General features: G+C 43.1%; 2 protein-coding genes across 2 annotated transcripts; both read left to right on the top strand.

Moving 5' to 3' along the window:
* Positions 1-770: 770 nt before the first annotated feature.
* Positions 771-2,409, top strand: LOC118357430 (tubulin-specific chaperone C). Its single transcript, XM_035734516.2, has 2 exons — positions 771-1,374; positions 1,502-2,409. Exons 1-2 carry the CDS (start codon positions 808-810, stop codon positions 1,967-1,969), a joined length of 1,035 nt encoding a protein of 344 aa, XP_035590409.1. The 5' UTR covers positions 771-807; the 3' UTR covers positions 1,970-2,409.
* A 749-nt stretch (positions 2,410-3,158) lies between these two features.
* LOC118357431 (peripherin-2-like) lies at positions 3,159-10,213 on the top strand. Its single transcript, XM_035734517.2, has 3 exons — positions 3,159-5,348; positions 8,012-8,258; positions 9,742-10,213. Exons 1-3 carry the CDS (start codon positions 4,768-4,770, stop codon positions 9,946-9,948), a joined length of 1,035 nt encoding a protein of 344 aa, XP_035590410.1. The 5' UTR covers positions 3,159-4,767; the 3' UTR covers positions 9,949-10,213.
* The last annotated feature ends 15,070 nt before the right edge of the window (positions 10,214-25,283 follow it).

Raw genomic sequence — 25,283 nt, forward strand, 5'->3', positions numbered from 1 at the left:
TCATTATATATGGATATTTGCAGTGGTGTAAAGTACTTAAGTAAAAATACTTTAATGTACTACTTTAGTCGTTTTTGAGGGTATCTGTACTTTGCTATTTATATTTTGGACAACTTTTACTCCACTACATTCCTAAAGAAAATAATGTACTTTTTACTCCACACATTTTCAATGACACCCAAAAGTACTTGTCACATTCTGAATGCTTAGCAGGACAGGAAACTGGTCCAATTCACACACTTATCAAGAGAAAATCCCTGGTCATCCCTACTGCATCTGATCTGGCAAACTCACTAAACACAAATGCTTCATTAGTAAATTATTACTAAGTTTAGGAGTGTGACACTAGCTCTCTGTAAATTAGTATTACATTGTTTTAAATCATGCTGTCTGGTTTGCTTAATATAAGACATTTGAAATAATTGATACTTTTAATTTTGATACTTAAGTATATTTTAGAAAAAAAACATTTACTTTTGATACTTACGTATATATAGACTTTTACTCAAGTAGTATTTTACTGGGTGACTTTCACTTTTAATTTGGTCATTTTCTAGTAACGTAACTTTACTTTCACTCAAGTATGAAAATGGGGTACTTTTTCCTTCCACCACTGGATATTTGTTATGGGTTTAAACAATTATGCATGAACATGGGTGGGAGTGGGAGAATGTAGCAAACAACGCTCCCTAATCCACCAATGGAATGACAGTATAGTCACAAGAGAGGAGAGATTTATCCAATAAGAAGGCCGTTTGTTACGAAGCAACCGCATCTCTTCCGCATTCAAACAACATCAGTGAAAACATGGACGGGGAGAGTAGTATTTGTCAGGCAAACGAGGATTCTGGTCCCAGTGAGTCCGGCATTAAGATCCCGGACAGGATGCTTAAACGAGAACAGGATAGAATTGAGGACGTGGAGAGAAAGAAAGAAGCGAAACATAGCCAGTCTGTCACGGAGGAGAAGAGTGGGTTTTTCACCGCGACGTTCAGTAGTGAAAGGGCAACAATCGAGGAGTTACTGGAGGGCTGCTCGGGGGCTACTGACCGCGCCCTGGCCACTCAAACCTTGGAGAAAGTGACTACTAAAACACAGTTCCTCCAGAAGTTTCTAAACGATAGCATGGTGTTTTTACCGCAGTACGAGCTGAGACAGGCCCAGGCGGCGCTCCAGAAACTACAGAACTCTCTGGCTGAGAAGAGAGACGAGATTCTCCCCAAGAAGAAGTTCGCCTTTAGGTCGCGCGCAGCAAATACACCCAAAGTAGACCCACCAGCTCCATCTGTAACACCTAAGGATTCTGGCCGAACTAAAGTGGACGGAGCCATAAGCCCCCCAGAGCAGTGTGGCTTCTCCCACTTTGAGGCCCAGGTAACAGTCCCTAACATAACAAGATTCAATCATTTCTTCTGAGAATGTTTCTAGTCAATTGTGGTTTAGATTCTGCTCTTTGCAGGTATGTAATCTTAACTGTCTGACCACTGTTTATTTTTGGCAGGTGCTGACCAAGTCTGGGGCGGAGATTAAACAACAGGATGTTCTACTGACCCACCTGACCAACTGCAAGGTCAGACTCATGGGCTCCCCCAGCACCATCCACATCAAACATGTCCAGAACTGTGAAATCTTCTCTGGGCCAGTGTCCAGCTCTGTGTTTGTGGACCACTGCACTGGCAGCACCCTCTCCTTCCCATGCCAGCAACTACGGACTCACCACACCACCGACACACAGGTCTATCTGCATGTCACCAGCCGCGCCATCATAGAGGACTGCCAAGGGGTGCGCTTTGCCCCCTTTGCCTGGTCCTACCTGGGTCTGGACCAGGACTTCAAGGTGTCTGGTCTGGACCGGGAGAGGAACAACTGGAACCAGGTGGATGATTTTAACTGGCTGGCCTTAGGTACCCAATCTCCTAACTGGTCTGTCATTCCAGAAACTGAGAGAAGAACAGAGTGGGACTCCTAGAGACATTAGTATTACAAAGAGCCTGTCAAACAAATGAAGCTCTTATTTTCATTCAGCCCTGATGTGACACAGCCTTACTTGACTTTGCTTTTCATGCTAATGAGTTCCATAGTACAGTTGTTCCATAGATGTGCTGACAGGATTACCCATTAAATATTGGGTAATATTCAGTAGCGTGCTGCCTGAACTTTTTCTTCACAGGGAGGAAAAAGTTGCTGTATTTGTTTTCTCATGACTATACAATGAGCAATAAACAGAATGTCAACCACATACTGTAACACAGCTTATTACCTGTTCATCTTAGTCCTTAAATACCATCTGTTTACAAACAGCACAGCACTCTCCCATCTACAAAGCACTAAATACCTCTCTGTTCTTCTGACTAAGTGGTCTGGAGTAAATACTAGATGTGAATAAAGGGTTTGGCTGACATCAACCAATCTGTCTTTTGTACGCTTGTCTTTAATTGTGCATGAAATAATTGACAAACAGTTAGGGGTGGTGTTATGCAGACCTCTAGGAAGAGGGAACGCAACACCCTGCTACAACTCCACTCCCTGTGGCGTGAAAGAGGAATGGGACTGTAGATGTAAGGATGACAAAAGGCAGACAATTTACCGTTTACTGGGAATTTATTCCTTCACACATTTGTGGAAAAGGTTGAACGGAACCAAAGAAAGTAAATGACAAAGCCCCCTCTACCTTACCTGCCTACCCACTACATACTTAACTTAGCACCACCTGGTGTTTGAACCAAAATACAGGGAGTTGTCTACCCAGGTCTTACCTAGTGCGTATAGACAGTAAATACTACAGTTTGTATGCCCGCAGGCCTCTTGCCTAAGTACTCCCTAGGTGCCTTCCCCTTCCCCCTGGGAACAACTGAAACAGAATACACATGTAAGTAAACAATTTCAATAATCAAAAACACTGCGTCCTATGGGGACACACATACCTTAGAAGCAGCGGCTATAAAGTACTTAACAAAAACCGGTCTCAGCAAAAACAGGACATACTAATCATCTCTCTGTCTGAGCAACAAACACAGAACATAACCATCAGCTCTCTCTGAGAAACAACCAACACAGGATATATCAATCTGCTCTCTTAACAACCAACACGGAACACACTAATCATCTCTCTTCTGAGCAACAAAACACTGGCATACCTGCTCTTTGCAGGTATGTATCTTAGAAGGAGTCTGTAATGGGATACAGCTGTATCCTCTGACGTGAGGGCGGGGTCGGTGCCAATTAGCAATGTGGCCGACCAATCAGCTGATTGGGGGAATTTCAGGAATCCATCCTGAAACACACACATACAAACAAAACCCACAACACAGAAACTGGGGAACGTAACAGGTGGTTTCCCGTACACAGATTAAGCCCAGTCCTCAAATTCCTAGGAATCTCAATTGATAATGCTGTTTAGTCCAGGACTTGTCTTAATCTGTGCATGCCCCTAATGGTTTCTTGCCCTTTCCACATCCTGTCCCCACTCTTCCCATGAGATAGCTAACTCATTCGAGGTCAATATCATTCTGCGGTAGTGACAGTACGAATCTCCGCCCTCGGGTACACTAACACCAGTATGCTCTTCTGGTTTCTCTGATCTCTGGCTCTGTCACAAGTTCTGCCAACTACTGAAGCTGTCATCAGGTCTGCTGGCCTGTTGTGCGTCCCAGTGTAGCTCACATGTACACTAGTCTATCATGTCGTTAATTGAATGCACTGACAACCACACATGTCCCTGCTCTCATATACTGTACACATTACAATCCTAACTTTGCTGTGCAGTGAAGAAGCTCCCATTAGAAGTTAGTTATTGGTCTACCAAACTGCCATCAGCATACACTGATAGTTCAGTTAGTGTAGACACAAACACCTATAGCTAAATCTGCCTGCTTCCTTACTACAGGCGAGAGACTGGCAGGTTGTTGATATTGACTGCTGAGTGTAGGTGGAGCTAAGTGGGTCATGGAGAGTCTTACATGGTTTTTGGATGGTTTACTGAAACATCTTAGGTGACTACACTGTAAACATTCTTCCTCGCCTGAACCCAATGACCCCTTCCAAAAGTGCAGCACGGCGTTGTTCCACACCTCCACTCTCCGTCAACCGTTAACTGTCCTTATTAATGGCCCCCGGTGCATTCGATCAGGGTGACAATGACCATGTGAGCATTCAAACCAATTATGTCTCCTGGCAACAGCTTACAGCCAGGTTCATCTTCTGGAGAGGGATTTTTGTAAATGGGTTCAGGCTGCTTACAGGGGATTATCATGACGCACCTCCCCTCCGCCTGGAATCTGGAGGATCTTCCTCAATCCTCTTCCAACCAGCGAAAGGAACATCACGATTAGCCTCACCTGTTGATTTCAACATTTTTGGAGGGAAAGTTTAGAACTAAGGCAAGGGGGCAAGTGTGACCCTGTGTTCTGTCATCCGTCTGGGTGAGTTTTCTTTGTAGGGTCTGGCCACTATGGGAGAGGAGAGGGTCCTGAAGGAATAACCGCACTCCTCTTTCTTTACCTCTGCTCCTTCTCTCTGGGATGGATTACAGATCATTGCCTGAGCTGACAGTCCTGCACTGCTGGATGAGCTGCAGGAGAGACTGAGAGACGAAGAGAACGGCTGAAGCCATCTTACAGGGAATCAACGGTTCAAACCGCTTAACGAGTACAGCTGAAACTCTGCTGGCTGGGGCATCCAGAAGAAGGACCCGACCGTAGAGCTATATCTCATCTCAGTAGTGTATTTTCCTTGTGTATAGGTAAGGAATATCCCTAGGTTGCCACCATGGCACTAATGGTGGTCAAGTTTGACCTGAAGAAGCGGGTGAAGCTAGCCCAGTTCCTATGGCTGATGTACTGGTTCTCAGTGATGGCAGGCGTGCTCGTCTTCAGCATGGGACTGTTCTTTAAGATCGAGCTGCGTAAGCGCTCGGAGATGATGGACAACAACGAGAGCCACTTCGTTCCTAACTTACTAATTGCCGTGGGGCTGCTGGCCTGTGGGATCAACGCCATGGGAGGCAAGATCTGCTACGACTCCTTGGACCCTGTCAAGTTCTCCAGGTGGAAGCCTATGCTCAAACCCTTCCTCGTCTCCTGTGTGGCTTTCAATTGTCTCCTGGTGTTGACGGCTCTGCTCTGCTTCCTGATGAGGATCCCGCTCCAGTTCACGCTGGCCGAGGGCCTGAAGAACGCCCTGAGGTTCTACAAGGACACAGACACGCCAGGACGCTGCTACATGAAGAGGACTTTGGACCAGATGCAGATTGAGTTCCGTTGCTGCGGCAACAACAACTTCAGGGACTGGTTCGAGATCCAGTGGGTCAGCAACCGCTACCTGGACTTCAGCGCCAAGGAAGTTAAAGAGTGAGTCATGATATTAGCAACAGCTCTAGGATCAGTTCTAAAGCTATCCCAACCATATCCCTAACTATTAGGTGGTTATAATGTAGTGATGTACGTTTTTTTTTTAAGTAAGAGGCCTATATATTAGGCCCACACCAACAAATGGCATGAATGGAGATTGTAGGGTTAGGTTATGGTGAGTTCACTGTTCTCAATGGGTGTTCAGTATAAATGGATTGCAGGTGCAAGGAGGGGGGCCGTAAGCAATATAAAAGGGTCACTTTCGATTATAAGGTAAAGGAGGGATTACAGGGTCAGTGGATTTGAGGTTTTAGTGTTAGAGGTGGTGATGGGGCTGTGCGTACGTGTGGGTTGGTTTTCGATTTACGGGAGGTGAGGGGGATTCAGTCATTAGTGTGGAGTAATAACGAAAGTGGTGGTGGTGGGGAGGGAGGTGAGCTTTCTGTGAGAGTTGAAGGGGAATGATGCAAGGGTTCGTTTTACAGTTTACGGGTGTAAGGTGTGCTTGGGTGCAGGTGTTTCAAGTGTTGGTTTTCAGTGTAAGTGATATCAAGTGTGTGGTTGTATAAAGGGACAGTTTTCATTGTATGTGTTCTCAGGTGTGCATTCACCGTGTGTGCGAATGTGTGTGTGAGCCTGTGAGTTCTTAGTGGCCAATCTTCTTGGACCACATTTCCTCCCCCTTCAGGCTTATGTGCTAACGAATCAGTATGCGGCCTGGTGATGGTCTGGGAATAGACCTGTCTAGAGAGAGAGACCGAGTTAGCCAACAAGGCCTTGCGTAGAGACAGTGATTGGCCAACCATTCACTTATGACAATTATTGACCAATAAGAGCTTAGCTAGACACAGTGATTAACCAATAGGACCTCAAGGAGATATTAGCCGCATGCTCTTTTGATTCAGGGTTGATGATGACGACGATGGGCTATGGGCTGTTAAAGGACCACATCTTAGTCCTGCTTAAATTGCTTATCTTTCAGGAAACAAATGATCTAAAGCAGGGCCTGCAAACCCTCTTCCTGGAGATCTATGTACATGTTGTCTCTAGCCCTACTGTAATACACCTGATTCGGCAAATCAAGGTCCTGTTAAGTGTTTCCCACCCCTGGTCTGTGTCAGCGTTAACCTACAGTGTCAGTACTCCCAACAGAGTGTAATTCCATGTCCATATTGTTGGGAATGACTGGGAATGATCTGTATCCCTGTCACATTTTTTATTGAACCTTTATTCAACTCCGACAAGTCAGTTAAGAACAAATTCTTATTTACAATGACGGTCTAGGAACAGTGGGTTAACTGCCTTGTTCAGGGGTAGAACAACATATTTTTTTTTTTACCTTGTCAGCTCAGGGATTCGATCTAACAACCTTTCAGTTACTGGCCCAACACACTAACCACTCGGATTGCAGGTGCAAGGAGTGGCTATCAAACCACTCTTTCCACAATGCTAATTTAGAACTGCCCTACACCTGTCAATCACAATTGAAACTCCACCCCTAGACCACCCAAAGGCCAAATGCACACTTCCTCCTACAGAATCAGAGATGACTGCTGTCACAGTCAATCCATTCAGAGTTACACATGGAGTAAACAATTAACAAGTCAATAACACTGTAGAAAAAAAGGGGAGTCTATATACAATGTGTGCAAAAGGCATTGTTGACAAGCCACAGCGATGTTTACTACTACTGTATATCCAGCCATCTATTAGCTAGTATGCAGACTAATTCCATTTAGGCAATTCATCCTCATTGAAAGTAATGGATCAATCATCAATTTATGAATACAATTTCAATACATCCTCTGAAATGCCCTCTCAGTGTAGGGGAGGAAAGTAACTCTGGAAGAGATAATTCGTATGTGGTGTACAGCATGATTTTTCATATCCTTTTGCTGTAATTTCAGAGTATTTGGCAGATATACTATATGTGCATCTTTCCAAGAAAGATGTGTCCTCCAAGAGTTGCTGAATGTTTTTCTCATCTTCAGTGTGCATGTCTGTTTATGTTGGAAAGCGAGGTACAGTGGAAGTATTATTGTTCCTTCCCAACGTGAGTTCTTGGCTCATGCACCTTCGTTGGAAAGCAAGTGACAGTATTAGTTTTCCTTTGCACTGTTTCTTCCCAAAGCCAGTGTGAAGAGACCGTGTTCACAGTAGGAAGGAGCTAATGGGGTTAATCCCATTCAAACAGCATGTGAGAGACTGATAGACCTTAATGTTCCTCTCTTTACCAGGTACACTGTGAACTGATTTCAGCTGTGCCAGGAACAATGCAAGCATTGTAAACCCTCTATCATGGATACTGAATGAAAAATCAGTGTTAGGTTGTGTCAAGGTATGAGTGACTTTGTTGCAGATGTTCTTTCAGCCTAATCCTACCTTTCTAAATACTGGTAGTTCACTAGCACTTCCTCACACTTACAGTACATGATGATGGATGGATGGATTGGGTAGCACTTTCATATATTACCCTGAGTCTAACCTCTGCCCTTTGCCCTCTGACCCCCATTCGCTTCAGCAGTAATGTGGATGCGAAGTACCCGATGGATGGCTACCGTTTCACTCCGCTAACCCCATAAGGACCTTGAACCTAACACACAATGCACTGACCCTAACCCACAATACCCTAACCCCTGTCCTTTGCCCTTTCACCCCCCCAGTCGTATCGGCAGCAACGTGGATGGGAAGTACCTGATGGATGCTGTTCCATTCAGCTGCTGTAACCCCGGCTCCCCTCGGCCCTGCATCCAGTACCAGGTGACCAACAACACGGCCCACTACTCCTACGACCACCACACTGAGGACCTGAACATCTGGAAACGGGGCTGCCGCGATGCACTGATATCCTACTACGGAGGCATGATGAACAGCATAGGAGCCCTGGTGCTACTGGTCGCTATTCTGGAGGTAAGGAAAATGCTCCCTCTTACTCGCTTTTCAAAGGCGTGGGGTGATTATTTTGTGATGGCGTTCATCACTGACCGATGACAAAGTTGCCCCAGATGCCTGGCTAGATCCAGAGTTCCTTGCATGGTGTCCTCCTTTACTCTCAATGTACATTTCCACACCTCCTCCACCCCTCCTGCCATTGTCATGTTTCCAGGTCATGTGCGGGCTGCTGATACACCTGCTGCTCTCTTCTGCAGAGGCTGCATCACCTGCTAGGCTTACAGCGGTACACACACACACACACACACACACACACACACACACACACACACACACACACACACACACACACACACACACACACACACACACACACACACACACACACACACACACCTGCCAGGTTTACAACGGTACACACAGACACATACGTAGAGGCAGCTTCACCTGTAAGGCTTACAACAGTAGTACACAGGGCTGGTAACTAGACTGCTGTACTGGTAATCCTGTGGGTCCGTGTGGATGCAGGCTTTCACAACAACCAAAGCAGACTAATTCAGACTAATTAAATCCATATTGAAGAAGATTCTTGGTTGGTTAGTTGAATCAGGTGTGTTACTGATTTTGGCTGGCGCAAAAGTCTGCAGCCCCACTGGCCTACGAAGACAAAAAAGCAAAATGGCTGCCCTTGAACATGCACTGTTTGTCTCTTTCTCTTCTTTTCAGAATAAATTATCTGAAGAAGTATGAGAGAAGTGTTACTATACATTTTTAGCTGTTTTGGTATTTGTAAAACATATATTACTAAGGACAGCAAATCTCTGTTCTAGAAATCTTACAGTACTTAAGTGTACTAAAAAACTGGACTCAATCTGCTGAAGCTTATCAGGGACAAAAACAGCCATGGCTATCTCCTACCTGGAATAGCCATGGTTACGCAACTGTCTCCATGGTATTACCTTACCGATAGCCTTGTGAGAGGTGGAGTGATGTCTTAATTTGGGGGAGGGACCAGTTATGGAAATCAGACTCCTGATCAAATACTGGGGGTTATAAAATGACCAACCAGAAACACAGATAGTGTAGAGGTAAAATATATATATATATTTGCTTGTGTATGCTATGCTACATAGCAAACTTATGATTCCTTTTGTCTGTTGTTGCTATCTCTGTTAGTGTGATTCTCTGTTTTTAACTCCTTGCTTCAGACTGGTTTGATTTGTTTATGTGGAACATATTCAGTTGTTAAATGGTGATTGGTGTGATCCATTACCTACAGCTGTTAGTGCAGGCTGATGTGTCTAGCACTCTCTGGGTCTACCCCTGTAGGTTGGTTAATGTGAGGTTAGATTTAGTTATGGTGGGTTTTCACTTTCAGTACATGAGCATGTTCTTGAAGCTAGCTCTTACTTCAGGCCAGGTGTAGCTCTTCACACACACGCTAGCTGTAGTCTTAGTCCAGGCTAGCTGTAAGTAATATGTCTCTCTTTATCCTCTGTAGGTTATTGTGATGATCGGCCTCCAGTACGTTAACACCTCCCAGTGCAACCTGGCCAACCCAGAAGACCCAGAGAGTGAAAGCGAAGGCTGGATCCTGGAGAAGACGGTGAAGGAGACGTTTACTGACATCATGGACAAGATGAAAGCTATGAGCAAGGGTAACGCAGTGGAGGAGGGCGGAGTGGATGGTGTTGCCACGGTGAGCTGATCACGCACGATATGCCCACACAAACTGAGACCACTCCCACCAAAGGGAAGAGAGGAAGATTGACCAATACCTTTGCATTTATGACACAACATACAGACATACACAAATATGCGCACAACACACGTTTCTGGCCATCTGAAGGGAAAACTAAAATGGACAGATCCTGAGTACATGCCAGCACATAGGATATTTTGAATATACGAATACATAAATGTATGTGTAAGTTATATTATAACCAATTGATAAATTGACTTTCCAATATGCCCCCCCCCACACACACACCACACACACACACACACACTCACAATACACTTTTTCTAAACCTTTTCAACGCACACACTCCCTCCAACCCCAGCTTTGTTAATCTTCCAAGCAGTTCCCATTTGATTGGATACTCTCTGTGTGTTTTCTAACATTCTGTATAATTCTGCTCTATTTCATGTTCATATTTTACAACTTTATTTGTACCCCTTTTTTTACAAAATGAGAGGAAAACATCAAAACACTATCCACTGTCATGAAAATGCATAATGTCAGATATTTGCATTGTATTGAGAATAATATATATATATTAACAGGTTAAGAGTAAGGTCAGGAGAGCAGGTATATTGCGTTTTAAGGATGGTGTGGGGCTGGTGGTTGCTACGCGACCCTCCAGCCCAGAAAGGAGGTTAAAGTGGAAAGGTTCATTCATCGCCCAAGGAGCAGAGAGTTTTATCTTAAAATATTTGGACCCACCTGTAGAGCACTTTTTATATTAGCAAATTCCAAAGAAATGGACTGAAACACCTCAGACATCACCTCTTTAAAGTCCTTCCTCTCCTACCATTACCTTGAGGGATGGAGGTGGGCTGGAAACTCCTGGGGTAGGGGAGGTGGAAACATTTCAACTTAACCTGGTGGTGTTGAAGTTTGGGGTGCGCTGCTGGAGGATTGGAGGGGCTATAGGAGACGAGGCGCGGGGGAAAGTGGCAGAGGTGAACCAGGGGTGACCCCAAAACTTGAGGAGGACATTTGAGATTGGCAGCTAAACCCCTGATCTCCAACCCCTGAACTCTGACCCCAGCCCCTGCTCTGTGACATCACTCAGCAGGTCCAATCAGCATTTCTCTTATTGGACCGTCGAGAGTTACTGTATATATCACACTCACTAAGTTCCTGTACATACCTCACTCATAGGCCAACGCCCGTGCTACTGTTATCTTTGTAAATAGTCTAGTATTGATACATAACTTTTTTTAAACAATGTAATTAATATAAATTATTTTATTTACTTTAAAGAAAATGTGTTTTGCCATGGGAAATCAATCTGGTTTTCTTTCTGTATGTTGTGTAGAAAGATGATAAGACCATTGTGTAAATTTGAATAAAGGAAGTTAGCCCTGTGAAGTAGTGTTGTGTTGTTTCTACTTAAGACTGATCAGAAATCAAACAGCAATGCCTTCTGGGAACTCAGCGGGGCACCTGATTTAGCCAATTGGATCAGGGTAATTATCAGATTATAGCGATCACATGGACACAGGACAACTCTGCACATGGAGGTTGAAGGACGAAGGTGTGTATTTGTGTACGTGTGTGTGTGTTCTGTGACTGTGTGTTCTGTGAGAGTATGTTCTGTGGTTTTAGATTTGATCTATTACTTTCTATGTGTTTCTATTAGTTAGGCAAACAACGGATCCACCATTAACTACATTACAAATTCCAATGTCATTATTTAAGCCTCTTTATAAGACTTGATCTGACTTATTGTCTAATTTTCAAATTGTCTGTCTATGACATTATGTGATTGTCTGTGTCCAGCTGTAAAGAGTAAGTCTCATAGTTTATAGATTTAACTCGACAACACCAGAGCCCAGTCATTCATCTAAGCATTCAATGACGAACAGAGATACAACAACTTTATTCACCTATGGGCGATCATCACATATTTTGTCAAGTAAGTTGCCAACCAGCGCCATGAGGCCAAATTCTGTTTACTTTGCTGTATATTTATAAATCGGCATATACCAGTGCCTTCAGAAAGTACTCACATCCCATGTCTTTTTCCAAATTGTATTGTGTTTCAAAGTGAGAACCTTTTTGTACCACCAATCAAGGTTCTGATTCCATGTTAAGTTAGAGGGTAGACCTGTAGAGGGCTATATAGAGGGCAGGACAACAGTAGTTGTTATTTTGGTATTGTGCTGGACCAGGTATAATGGGGTAGTTAGCTAGTGAGTGGGGTCCTGAGGGGCAGTTAGTGGGTGTGTTGGGTAGTTAGCTAGTGAGTGGGGTCCTGAGGGGCAGTTAGTGGCTGTGTGGGGTAGTTAACTAGTGAGTGGGGTCCTTAGGGGCAGTTAGTGGGTGTGTGGGGTAGCTAGCTAGTGAGTGGGGTCCTGAGGGGCAGTTAGTGGGCGTGTGGGGTAGTTAGCAGGGTCCTGAGGGGCAGTTAGTTGGTGTGTGGGGTAGTTGCAAGCACCGGTAAAGAGGCCAACAGTAGGTGGTGTTGTGGTTAATCAGCAGCTCTGAGCAGATAAGAGGCCTTAGGTTAACATTATTAGACATCAACCTGGAGAACAGCTGACCAGCCCTGGACATACATCACTAAGGGAGGGAGGGTGATGGAGGAGGTGTGGAAGGAGATGGAGATGGGGTGAGGCTGGAGAGTGTGAGGTAGAGAGAGAGAGGTTCTCACTATGTTCAGAGTCAGAGCACACTGTTTACACCACTGCGCCACGGCAGTTCACAATTGTCTAGCAAGCAGGGAGTGTACTTGATGATACTAAATGGAAACAGCACTTTTTTGAATCCTTTAGCTTTATGCTTTCCCAAAAACCATAGCCCCAACCTTAACCACTCTGAATTAACACCTAAACTTAACCCTTTGAGTTGTTTCTGTTTTAAGCCTGTACCCACACGTAATTAATGGATTAAAAAATACATGTTCATCCAATTCCGTCAAATTCCGAAGTAAAACTTTGAGATCAAGTTGCAGGCTATAAAGGTGTTTCAGGGTTAGGGTGGGTAAAGCGTCTTAGGGTGGGTAAAGTGGGTTAGGGTGGGAAAGAGGGTTAATGCTAGGTGGATCAGGTGGGTTTATGGTTAGTGAAATGGTAGGTGAAAGGTGTGTAGTTGGCAGGGTTAAAAGTAAGCCAAAACTGTCCGGTACTGGCAAAATAAATATTGGGGGTACACCATACCGGTAAAACATGAGCCTTTTCACAATAATTAAAACAGATTCCAATAAAACTGTAGGCTGCTACACTATTTATCATTACCGCATGTCAGTCGCATGAAAAATTAGCGAATAGACTTGAAAACTTGTTGAATACTCTCCAAAATGCTATGTGCATTGACATTTTTGCCAATGCATAATGAGATGAGTGTCCGAGAACAAGATGAACGCAGGCAGTGTATTGTTTACAATTCAGTTTACAAGACTTGACTAGGCCTAATGACTGACAATAACCGAATAACCAAATTTATCAACAGGCACTGTATGGATGCCGGGATTATTTTAGAGTGGAGTAGCCTAACATACTGAACAAAAATATAAACGCAACATGCAACAATTTCAAAGATTTTACTGAGTTACAGTTCAAAGAAGGAAATCAGTCAATTTAAATAAATTCATTAGGCCCTAATCTATGGATTTCACATGACTGGGCAAATTCTCAGCCATGGGTGGTCCTGGGAAGGCATAGGCCCACCAACTTGGGAGCCAGGTCCATCCACTGGGGAGCCAGGCTCAGTCAATTAGAATGAGTTTTTCCCCACAAAAGGGCTTTATTACAGACAAAAATTATCCCGCAAGTGAAGACGGATGTGGAGGTCCAGGGCTGGCATGGTTACACATGGTATACGGTTGTGAGGCCGGTTAGATGTACTGCCAAATTCTGTAAAATGATGTTGGAGGCGGTTTATGGTAGAGAAATGAACATTCAATTCTCTGGCATCAGCTCTGTTGGACATTTCTGTAGTCAGCATGCCAATTGCATGCTTCCTCAAAACTTGAGACATCTGTGGCATTGTGTTGTGTGACAAACGTGCACATTTTAGAGTAGCCTTTTATTGTCCAACATAAGGTGCACCTGTGTAATGATCATGCTGTTTAAAACGTCTTATGGCTGCAGGGGCAGTATTGAGTAGCTTGGATGAAAGGTGCTCAGAGGTGCCCAGAGTAAACTGCCTGCTCCTCAGTCTCAGTTGCTAATATATGCATATTATTATTAGTATTGGATAGAAAACACTCTGAAGTTTCTAAAACTGTTTGACTGATGTCTATGAGTATAACAGAACTCATATGGCAGGCAAAAACCTGAGAAGAAATCCAAACAGGAAGTGGGAAATCTGAGGTTGGTCGATTTTCAACCCAGCCCCTATTGAATACACAGTGGGATATTTGGTATGTTGCACTTCCTACGGCTTCCACTAGATGTCAACCGTCTTTAGAAACTTGTTTGAGGATTCTACTGTGAAATGGGCCCGAATGAGAGAGGAATGGGTCAGTGGTCTGCCAGCAGTCACGCGCTGGTCACGCGCATTTCACACGAGAGGTAGCTGCGTTCCTTTGCTTTTCTGAAGACAAAGGAATTCTCCGGTTGGAATATTATTGAAGTTTTATGTTAAAAACATCCTAAAGATTGATTCCATACATCGTTTAACATGTTTCTACAGACAGTAACGGAACTTTTTGACATTTCGTCTGCAACTAGGGAACGCACTTCATGACTTTGGATTTGTTTACCAAAAGTGCTCACAAAAGTAGCTCTTTGGACATAAATTATGGACATTATCGAACAAATCAGCTCAGTTGGTAGAGCATGGCGCTTGTAACGCCAGGGTAGTGGGTTCGATCCCCGGGACCACCCATACGTAGAATGTATGCACACATGACTGTAAGTCGCTTTGGATAAAAGCGTCTGCTAAATGGCATATATTATTATTATTATTAATGTGGAACTGGGATTCCTGGGAGTGCATTCTGATGAAGATCATCAAAGGTAGTGAATATTTATAATGTTATTTCTGATTTCTGTTGACTCCAACATGGTGGATATCTCTATTTGTTTTCTGAGCGTCGTTCTCCGAGCGTCGTTCTCAGATTATGGTTTGGTTTTTAGTAAAGCTTTTTTGAAATCTGACACAGCGGTTGGATTAACCTCTCAGGGATATGTGGGACAGTGGCGTCCCACTTGGCCAAAAGCCAGAGAAAATGCAGAGCTCCAAATTCAAATACATTCATATAAAAATCCAACTTTCATGAAATCACACGTAAAATACCAAATTAAAGCTACACGTGTTGTGAATCCAGCCAAAAAGTCAGAATTCAAAAAGGCTTTTCGGCAAAAGCAAATTATGCTATTATCTGAGGATAACACCTCCATAAACAAAAGAGAGAAAACATTTCAACCCTTCAACCCTCCACCATAATTTGCAAATAAATTAATAAAAAATCCTACAATGTGATTTTCTGGATTTTTTTTCTCATTTTGTCTGTCATAGTTGAAGTGTACCTATGATGAAAATTACAGGCCTCTCTCATCTTTTTAAGTGGGAGAACTTGCACAATTGGTGGCTGACTAAATACTGTCTTGCCCCACTGTATGCTTAATTCTATAATTAGGCCCATATTTGTTTTACAAAAGCACGTAAACACATAGGAAGTCCACGTACCAGGAAGAAATCAAATGTACTGATTAATAAAAAAAAACATTCTTTGTGGATTTAAAAATATATATATATATATATTTATTAATGATATTATGAATACAAATGGAGGCGTTATTTCACATATGCAGCTATCGAAAATATATGGGAATATCTGCTCAATCCAAATTTACAACCAAGTTGATTAAGCATTACCACCAAAATGGAGGAGGCAAGTAAACAAGTGAGAAGGTAGGGAACTTGTTTGCCTGCCATATATTAAAGATTCAAATTGGCTGAAAGGAATTGGCATAACTAGAAAAATATACCAGTTTCATTTGAGGACAAAGATGTTGACAGCTGCGTCATACAGGTTGCAAAATAATGAGAAGAGATTTTCGATCCCATGGTTTATGAACAGTTACAAAACAAAACACGTGATTCAACACTTACGAGTTTTTCAATTTACATTATTATACACAATTCTTGCCACCAACAGAATACTACAGTCTCATACGACAGTCTCATGTCTGTAGATTTTGCTGCTAAGAGACAGAATCAATAGATCATTTATTCTGGTATTGTACCTATGCAGCTTGTTTCTGGTCACAGGTTCAGGAATGGTTAAAAGAAAATCACAACATGCAGTTAAAATGAACCTTACAAATAGCAGTGTTGGGCAATGTGGAAAGCCATAGTCAGTCAAAAAATAATATAATAATACTCGTAGTAAAGGTTTTCATCTTTAGCTCACAATCTGTGGATACTATATATGATTCGAAAGGTTAAAAAAGTTTTGTAAAACATCACAGCACAATTGAAAAATATATGGGTCATTGAAATCAACCAAAGGTGGTCTACGGTGATAGGTGGGATGGGTTGAGAGTGGCTGAGAGCCAGGATTAAAGAGTTTATGTTTGATAATGTATTAATTTTCATGACTGCTTTATATAAAACTACTATGTATGTAGAATGTATATGCAAAATGTATGTACATGTAGCAGAAAAGCTGTAAAAAAATATATTTGTCCCCTGAAGAAGGGTGGTGGATGGGTTAATCATTTATTCATTTTTTATTATAAAAAGAAGACCAAACGTCAGCTATCTCTCAAGGGGTTAAACCTTCATAGGAAGAACTACAGTAGGTGGGATAAAGTGGGGAGCTTCTGACATATCTGGGCCAGCAACATGGAGTTGCTGGAATTGACAGGGTTATATATGGCTATGGCTGTGTCAAATTAACTATACAACATCAAGCACCTGTATTTCACCCTTGTTATTTCAGAGGGGCGATTGCAATCAAATCAAATGTATTTATATAGCCCTTCGTACATCAGCTGATATCTCAAAGTGCTGTACAGAAACCCAGCCAAAAACCCCAAACAGCAAGCAATGCAGGTGTAGAAGCACAGTGGCTAGGAAAAATTCCCTAGAAAGGCCACAAACTAGGAAGAAACCTAGAGAGGAACCAGGCTATGAGGGGTGGCCAGTCCTCTTCTGGCTGTGCCGGATAGATATTATAACAGAACATGGCCAAGATGTTCAAATGTTCATAAATTACCAGCATGGTCAAATAATAATAATCACAGTAGTTGTCGAGGGTGCAACAGGTCAGCACCTCAGGAGTAAATGTCAGTTGGCTTTTCATAGCCAATCATTGAGAGTATCTCTACCACTCCTGTTGTCTCTAGAGAGTTTAAAACAGCAGGTCTGGGACAGGTAGCACGTCCGGTGAACAGGTCAGCGTTCCATAGCCACAGGCAGAACAGTTGAACTGGAGCAGCAGCACGGCCAGGTGGACTGGGGACAGCAAGGAGTCATCATGCCAGGTAGTCCTGAGGCATGGTCCTAGGGCTCAGGTACTCAGAGAGAGAGAAAGAAAGAGAGATTTAGAGAGAGCATACTTAAATAACACAGGACACCGGATAAGACAGGAGAAATACTCCAGATATAACAGACTGAACCTAGCCTCCTGACACAAACTACTGCAGCATAAATACTGGAGGCTGAGACAAGAGGGGTCAGGAGACACTGTGGCCCCATCCGATGACACCCCCAGACAGGGCCAAACAGGCAGGATATAAGCCCACCCACTTTGCCAAAGCACAGCCCCCACCCCACTAGAGGGATTTCTTTAACCACCAACTTACCATCCTGAGACAAGGCTGAGTATAGCCCACAAATATCTCCGCCACGGCACAACCCAAGGGGGGGGCGCCAAACCAGACAGGAAGACCACGTCAGTGACTCAACCCACTCAAGCGACACACCCCTCCTAGGGACTGCATGGAAGAGCACCAGTAAGCCAGTGACTCAGCCCCTGTAATAGGGTTAGAGGCAGAGAATCCCAGTGGAGAGTGGAGAGAGGGGAACCGGCCCGGCAGAGACAGCAAGTGCGGTTCGCTGCCTTTCTGTTCACCTTCACACTCCTGGGCCAGACTACACTCAATCATAGGACCTACTGGGCTAGACAATCTGGACCCTCTCTTTCTAAAATGATCAGCCGAAAATGTTGCAACACCTAGCCTGTTCAATCTCTCTTTCATATCGTCTTAGATCCCCAAAGCTTGGAAAGCTGCCGCGGTCATCCCCCTCTTCAAATCCTGCCCTGCCTTTCTAAAATCTTCGAAAGTCAAGTTAACAAACAGATCACCGACCATTTTGAATCCCACCATAACTTCTGCGCTATGCAATCTGGTTTCCGAGCTGGTCATGGGTATACCTCAGCCACGCTCAAGGTCCTAAACGATATAATAACTGCCATCGATAAAAGTCAGTACTGTGCAGCAGTCTTCATCGACCTGCCCAAGGCTTTCGACTTTGTCAATCACTGCACTCTCATCAGCAGACTCAATAGCCTTGGCTTCTATAATGACTGCCTCGCCTGGTTCACCAACTACTTCTCAGATAGTGTTCGGTGTGTCAAATCGATGGGCCTGTTGTCTGGACCGCTGGCAGTCTCTATGGGGGTGCCACAGGGTTCAATTCTCGAGCCGACTTTTTCTGTATATATCAATGATGTTGCTCTTGCTGCTGGTGATTCTCTGATCCACCTCTACGCAGACGACACCCTTCTGTAAACATCTGGCCCTTCTTTGGACACTGTGCTAACAAACCTCCAAACGAGCTTCAATGCTATTCAACACTCCTTCTGAGGGCTCCAACTGCTTTTAAATGCAAGTAAAACTAAGTGCATGCTCTTCAACCGATTGCTGCCCGCCCAACTAGCACCACTACTCTGAACAGTTCTGACTTAGAATATGTGGACAACTACAAATACCTAGGTGTTCCTGCCAGACTGTAAACTCTCCTTCCAGACTCACATTAAGCATCTCCAATCCAAAATTAAATCTAGAATTGGCTTCCTATTTCGTGACAAAGCCTCCTTCACTCATGCTGTAAACATACTCTTGTAAAATGAACTATCCTACCTATCCTTGACTTCGGAGGTGTCATTTACAAAATAGCCTCCAACACTCTACTCAGAAAACTGGATGTAGTCTATCACAGTGCCATCCATTTTGTTACTAAATCCCTATATTGTCACACCCTGACCATAGTTTGCTTTGTATGTTTCTATGTTTTGTTTGGTCAGGGTGTGATCTGAGTGGGCATTCTATGTTACATGTCTAGTTTGTCTATTTCTATGTTTGGCCTGATATGGTTCTCAATCAGAGGCAGGTGTTAGTCATTGTCTCTGATTGGGAACCATATTTAGGTAGCCTGTTTGGTGTTGGGGTTTGTGGGTGATTGTTCCTGTCTCTGTGTTTGGGTTTTTCACATTTCTTGTTTTGTTAGTCTATTCATGTGTAGTTGCTTTATTAAAGAACCATGAATAATAACCATGCTGCATTTTGGTCCGCCTCTCCTTCAACTCAAGAAAACCGTTACACATATACTACTCTCTCGTTGGCTGGCCCTCACTACATATTCGTCGCCAAACCCACTGGCTCCAGGTCATCTATAAGTCTATGCTAGGTAATGCCCCGCCTTATTTCAGCTCACTGGTCACCATAGCAACACCCACCCATAGCAAACACTCCAGCAGGTATATTTCACTGGTCATCCCCAATGCCAACACTTCTTTTGGCCTCATTTCCTTCCAGTTCTCTGCTGCCAATGACTGGAACGAATTGCAAAAATCACTGGAGCTGGAGTCTTATATCTCCCTCTCTAACTTTAAGCATCAGCTGTCAGAGCAGCTTACCGATCACTGTACCTGCACATGGCCAATCTGTAAGTAGCACACCCAACTACCTGAACCCCATATTATTACTTACCCTATTGCTCTTTTGCACCCCAGTATCTCTACTTGCACATCATCTGCACATCCATCACACCAGTGTTAATGCTAAATTGTAATTATTTCGCCTCTATGGCCTATTTATTGCCTACCTCCCTACTCTTCTACATTTGCACACACTGTACATACATTTGCACACACTGTACATACATTTTTTTCTATTGTGTTATTAACTGTACGTTTGTCTGTAACTCTGTTTCATTTTGTTGCACTGCTTTGCTTTATCTTGGCAAGGTTGCAGTTGTAAATTGTATTTATTTATTTCACCTTTATTTAACCAGGTAGGCAAGTTGAGAACAAGTTCTCATTCACAACTGCGACCTGGCCGAGATGAAGCAAAGCAGTTCGACACATACAACAACACAGAGTTACACATGGAGTAAAACAAACACAGTGAATAACACAGTAGAAAATAAGTCTATATACAATGTGTAAATAAATTAGAACTTGTTCTCAACTGGCCTGCCTGGTTAAATAAAGGTAAAATAAATAAACAAATGTATATTCAGTGAATTGCTTTTGTATTACTTTAGTACCTTGTCGCAAACAAGATGCATGTTTTGGAATATTTTTTTTCTCTACGATCACAGCCATTAAACTCTGTAACTGTTTTTTTTGTTGTTGAATTTTACCCCTTTTTCTCCCCAATTTCGTGGTATCCAATTGTTTTAGTAGCTATCATCTTGTCTCATCGCTAGAACTCCCGTACGGGCTCGGGAGAGACGAAGGTTGAAAGTCATGCATCCTCCGATACACAACCCAACCAAGCCGCACTGCTTCTTAACACAGCGCGCATCCAACCCGGGAAGCCAGCCGCACCAATGTGTCGGAGGGAACATTGTGCACCTGGCAACCTTGGTTAGAGTGCACTGCGCCTGCACTGTGCCTGGCCCTCCACAGGAGTCGCTGGTGCGCGATGAGACAAGGATATCCCTACCGGCCAAGCCCTCCCTAACCCGGACGACGCTGGGCCAATTGTGCGTCGCCCCACGGACCTCCCGGTCGCGGCCGGTTGCGACAGAACCCAGAGTCTCTGGTGGCACAGCTGGCACTGCAGTACAGCGCCCTTAACCACTGCGCCACTCGGGGCCCCTGTAGCTGTTTTAAAGTCACCATCGGCCTCATGGTGAAATTACTGAGCGGTTTCCTTCCTCTCCAGCAACTGAGTTAGAAAGGAGGCCTGTATCTTTGTAGTGACTGGGTGTAATGATACACCATCCAAAGTGTAATTATTCATGACTTCACCATGCTCAAAGGGATAGTCAATGTCTGCTTTTTATTTTTACCCCTCTACCAATAGGTTTAGGCTTTGCTAGGCATTGAAAACCTCTGTGGTCTTTGTGGTTGAATCTGTGTTTGAAATTCACTGCTCGACTGAGGGACCTTACAGATCATTGTATGTATGGGTTACAGAGATGAGGCAGTCATTCAAAAATCATGTTGTTAACCCCAATGGTTCCAGGGGCGCAGGACAATGGTGACCCTGGCCGTGACCCCACTCCCTGAGAGTGCCATAGTTGGGATATGCAAGAAACATATTTCCATTACACTTGTACAAGTGTGTAACAGGATAAATATAAGCACCCCCAAAATATTGTTTACAGTTTATGACATCTGACAGAGGAGCTGCTTTTTAAAGACCACCAAGTACTGTCAAAGTCACTAGGACAAATCCGAACTTCCGTTGCATGCATTAATGTCACTGGGAGACTTAAGGGAAAATGTGATATAAGTAAAAGTTAGAGTTTGGCCCTGCCATCCAGGACCTATATAATAGGCGGTGTCAGAGAAATGCCCATAAAATTGCCAGAGACTCCAGTCACCCAAGTCATAGACTGTTTTCTCTGCTACCGCACGGCAAGCGGTGCCGGAGCACCAAGTCTAGGACCAAAAGGCTTCTACCCCCAAGCCATAAGACAGCTGAACAATTAATAAAATGGCCACCGGACTATTACATTGACCCCTACCCCGCACACTGACTCATTATTGTGTTACATTTCATTATTTTTATTTGGTAAACATTTTCTTAACTCTTCTTGAACTGCACTGTTGGTTAAGGGCTTTGTAAGTAAGCATTTCACTTGTTGTATTCGGCGCATCTGACAAATAAAGTTTGATTTGAATAGGAATGGTGGTGGTGTAGCATTGTACATTCAGAATCATATACCTTTTAAGAGAAGGGATGACCTTCATGTATGTCAAATAGAGGCACTATGGGCTCAGGTACATCTGCCTCACCAGGCATCTATATTGGTAGGATGTGTGTATAGACCTCCTAGCTCTAAGGTGTCCTATCTGGATGACGTATGCACTGGGTTTGACCAGGCCACAGAGAGTAACAGAGATGTATTTATCTTGGGTGATTTTAATAAAAAATTGGAAGGATCAGAATAATTCAAATATAACTAAATGAATGAGATCTACCGGGGCTGTGGTTTGAAACAAATGGTTAATGACACCACTAGGTCATCAACTAAGTTGGGTCATCGTTCAGACACATCTCCATGGATTGATGATGAACTGGGTGATGCTTTTTCTCAAAGAAATATGGCAAAAGTCTTAGCAGCCAATTCTAAACTAGAAATTGATGAACAGACTTTTAGAATACTATGTGGTTAAATTCAATTGTAAGAAAAAAAGGTTATTTGACAAAAAAAATGCTTATATTGATTCTCAAAATGATTGTAAAAAGGTATGGAATATAGTGAAGAGCTTACTTGGTACATCCATCTCATCATGCCCATCTAGTGTGGAGGTGGACGGGAGAACAATAACAAAACCAGCTGATATTGACAATCATTTTGCAGATCTTTTTACAAAGAAAACTAATTTACTGAGAGATAATCTAAACACCCATTCTTCCAACAAGCTATTGTCCAATGGATCGATGATCATATTATGAGCAAGAAAACCTATAGAGGAGGTGTTAAACCTATTCAAGTCATTACCCAATGGTAAATCTATAGGTTATGATCTTATGGACAATTTTGTTTTTATTCTATGCTGCTCACCAGATTGCAGCTTCACTGAAATATATATTTAATTAGTCACTGGAAAAGGGGCAATTTCCAAATGTATGGACGCATGCTAAGCTGTGCCCAATCCATAAAAACAGGAAAGAACCCATTACTCCTGCCAATAGTCGACCAATCAGTCTACTCCCTTCACTCACTAAGATATTGGAGGCTATTATGAGTAGACAGATATGACAGCACATGGACAAGAATGATCTGACCACAGCCAATCAGCATGCTTATCGCAAAAACATTCCTCTACCACTGCATTGGTTGACATGACTGGTGAGTGGCTCAATACTATGGATTATGGCAGGTTTGTGGGTGTACTATTTTTAGATTTCAGTGCAGCATTTGATTTAGTAGATTATTAAATAATTTGACAAAAGTATTGCATTATGGGTTTAAGGAGGCAGTATGGAATTGGGTACAGTCATATCTAACTGACAGGAAACAGTGCGCTTATATCAATGGGTCGTTTTCTTCCCCTCATGCTTTAAACTGTGGAATACCACAGGGCAGCTACCTTGGGCCACTTCTTTACTTAATATATACTAATGACCTTCCTTATCCAAAACTCAAGCTACTATATTTGCAGATTATACTACAATTTATAAAGCAAGACAAATCGGTTAAACAGGTATAGCAAGCTCTACAAGTAGATCTGGGAAATATCAGGGAGTGGGTTTGCCAGAACAAACTTGTTTTGAACGCCATGAAAACCAAGATTATGTTGGTCTATTCCACAAGGAAAAGGCCAGCACAACATGGGATGTGATTAAGCAAAGTACAAATTGAGGAAGTGGCAGAAACCAAACTACTCGGAGTGCAGCTACACAACTGCTTATCATGGTCGCCTCAAATAACTAATCTATGTAAAATATAAACAAATGAAACTGCATGCATGATCAGAAGGATAGCTAAATATGTATTGGGAAAGAATCTTAAGCAAACTACCCAAGCATTAATTGAAAGTCAGGTGAACTATTGTTCTGTGGTCTGGGGAAATGCATTAGCATGTGAGATTAGACAGAACAAAGCAGCAAGGATGATTTTAAGGTGGAGATATGATTATTTTGTTGTAGTCATGCAGAATGCTCTTGGGTGGTCATCAATCAACAAGTTCATTGTGAAATAAAATGTACACCATTTAAAACGGCCAAACCCCATTCACAACAGTATTCAGTTGGTAAGACACAGACATTTAATCAATACAAGGAATACATTGTCCAACATTTACTGTATTTGTTATCTTGGCAGAAAAGAGAAATAGGCTAAATAACATTTAGATTCAGAGCAATAAAGAAATTGAACAATTTATCTGAGAAAACCAGAAACCATTCAATATATATATTCAAAAAATACCTTAGAACCATTTAAATATAATAAATTGGAAGGTTTTGCAGGACTATGGTAGATGAAGGAACCAACATATATTTTCAGACTGTTAGAATATTTATCCGGTCAACATGTCAGTGTATTATGTCTGTTGTTTGTAACAGTGTGTTATATGTGAAAATGTGATTGTATTATAAATGAAAAGAGATCCCAATAAAATAAAATACAATTTAAAGAAGCCGCATTTTGCTGCCGCCTGCTGGTGTTTGTAGGTACTGTTCTTGTAGCACATGGGGATGTGAGAAACATACTCCTCAGCCTTGAAGTGTCCCCACTTACACCAGCTTGCTTTTCCTGTGGTGCCGACTAGTAAAACACTTCAGGAGGGTGGGCATGTGTGCTGGCAAGGCAGAGGTCGCTCCACATATGGGCTAAATCTGGAGTAAGTGGTACTCACTAAGCAAGTAGCTTGATGTCTTTTACAGTGGTGCCGTGACACGGATCTACAGTTGCGCTTAGCTTAACGCTGGGGTCGCAGTTGAGTACGTTTGAGGGTGAATGGAGCACATGGGGATGTGTGAAACTTACTCCTCTGCCTAAAGTGTCCCCACTTGCGCCAGCGAATAGCCAGCTTTTCGTGTGACTCTTCAGAAGAGCGTGTGCTAGCAAGACAGAGGTCCCGAGTTTGCACCAATATGGCCTTGCTAAGCAAGCAGCTTGAAGCCGTTTACTCTGCTCCCCTCTCTCATCCTGCCATTTTACAGCAGTTACATTGGGAAACAGTAGATGGCACTCTCCTCTGGTATTTCCTTGGATTTTTGTCCTTTGTTCAGTGATGTCATAGTTTGACCTCTAACCCAAATCTCTGGGTTCAAATGCCTAACGTTCACTTCATCAAAGACACAGATACTACTGACAAAAAAATTCTGAACTCTCTCTCTCTCTCTCGCTCTCTGCTGTGAGTATGTTTCAGTAGCTAGTCAGTGTCTTGTGTCCTGGTGAGAAGTGGTATTGTTTGGGCCATGAGAGGACAATGTCCTACCTCTGCTCTG

Source organism: Oncorhynchus keta, chromosome 24, assembly GCF_023373465.1.
Source record: "Oncorhynchus keta strain PuntledgeMale-10-30-2019 chromosome 24, Oket_V2, whole genome shotgun sequence".
Lineage (NCBI taxonomy): Eukaryota > Metazoa > Chordata > Actinopteri > Salmoniformes > Salmonidae > Oncorhynchus > Oncorhynchus keta.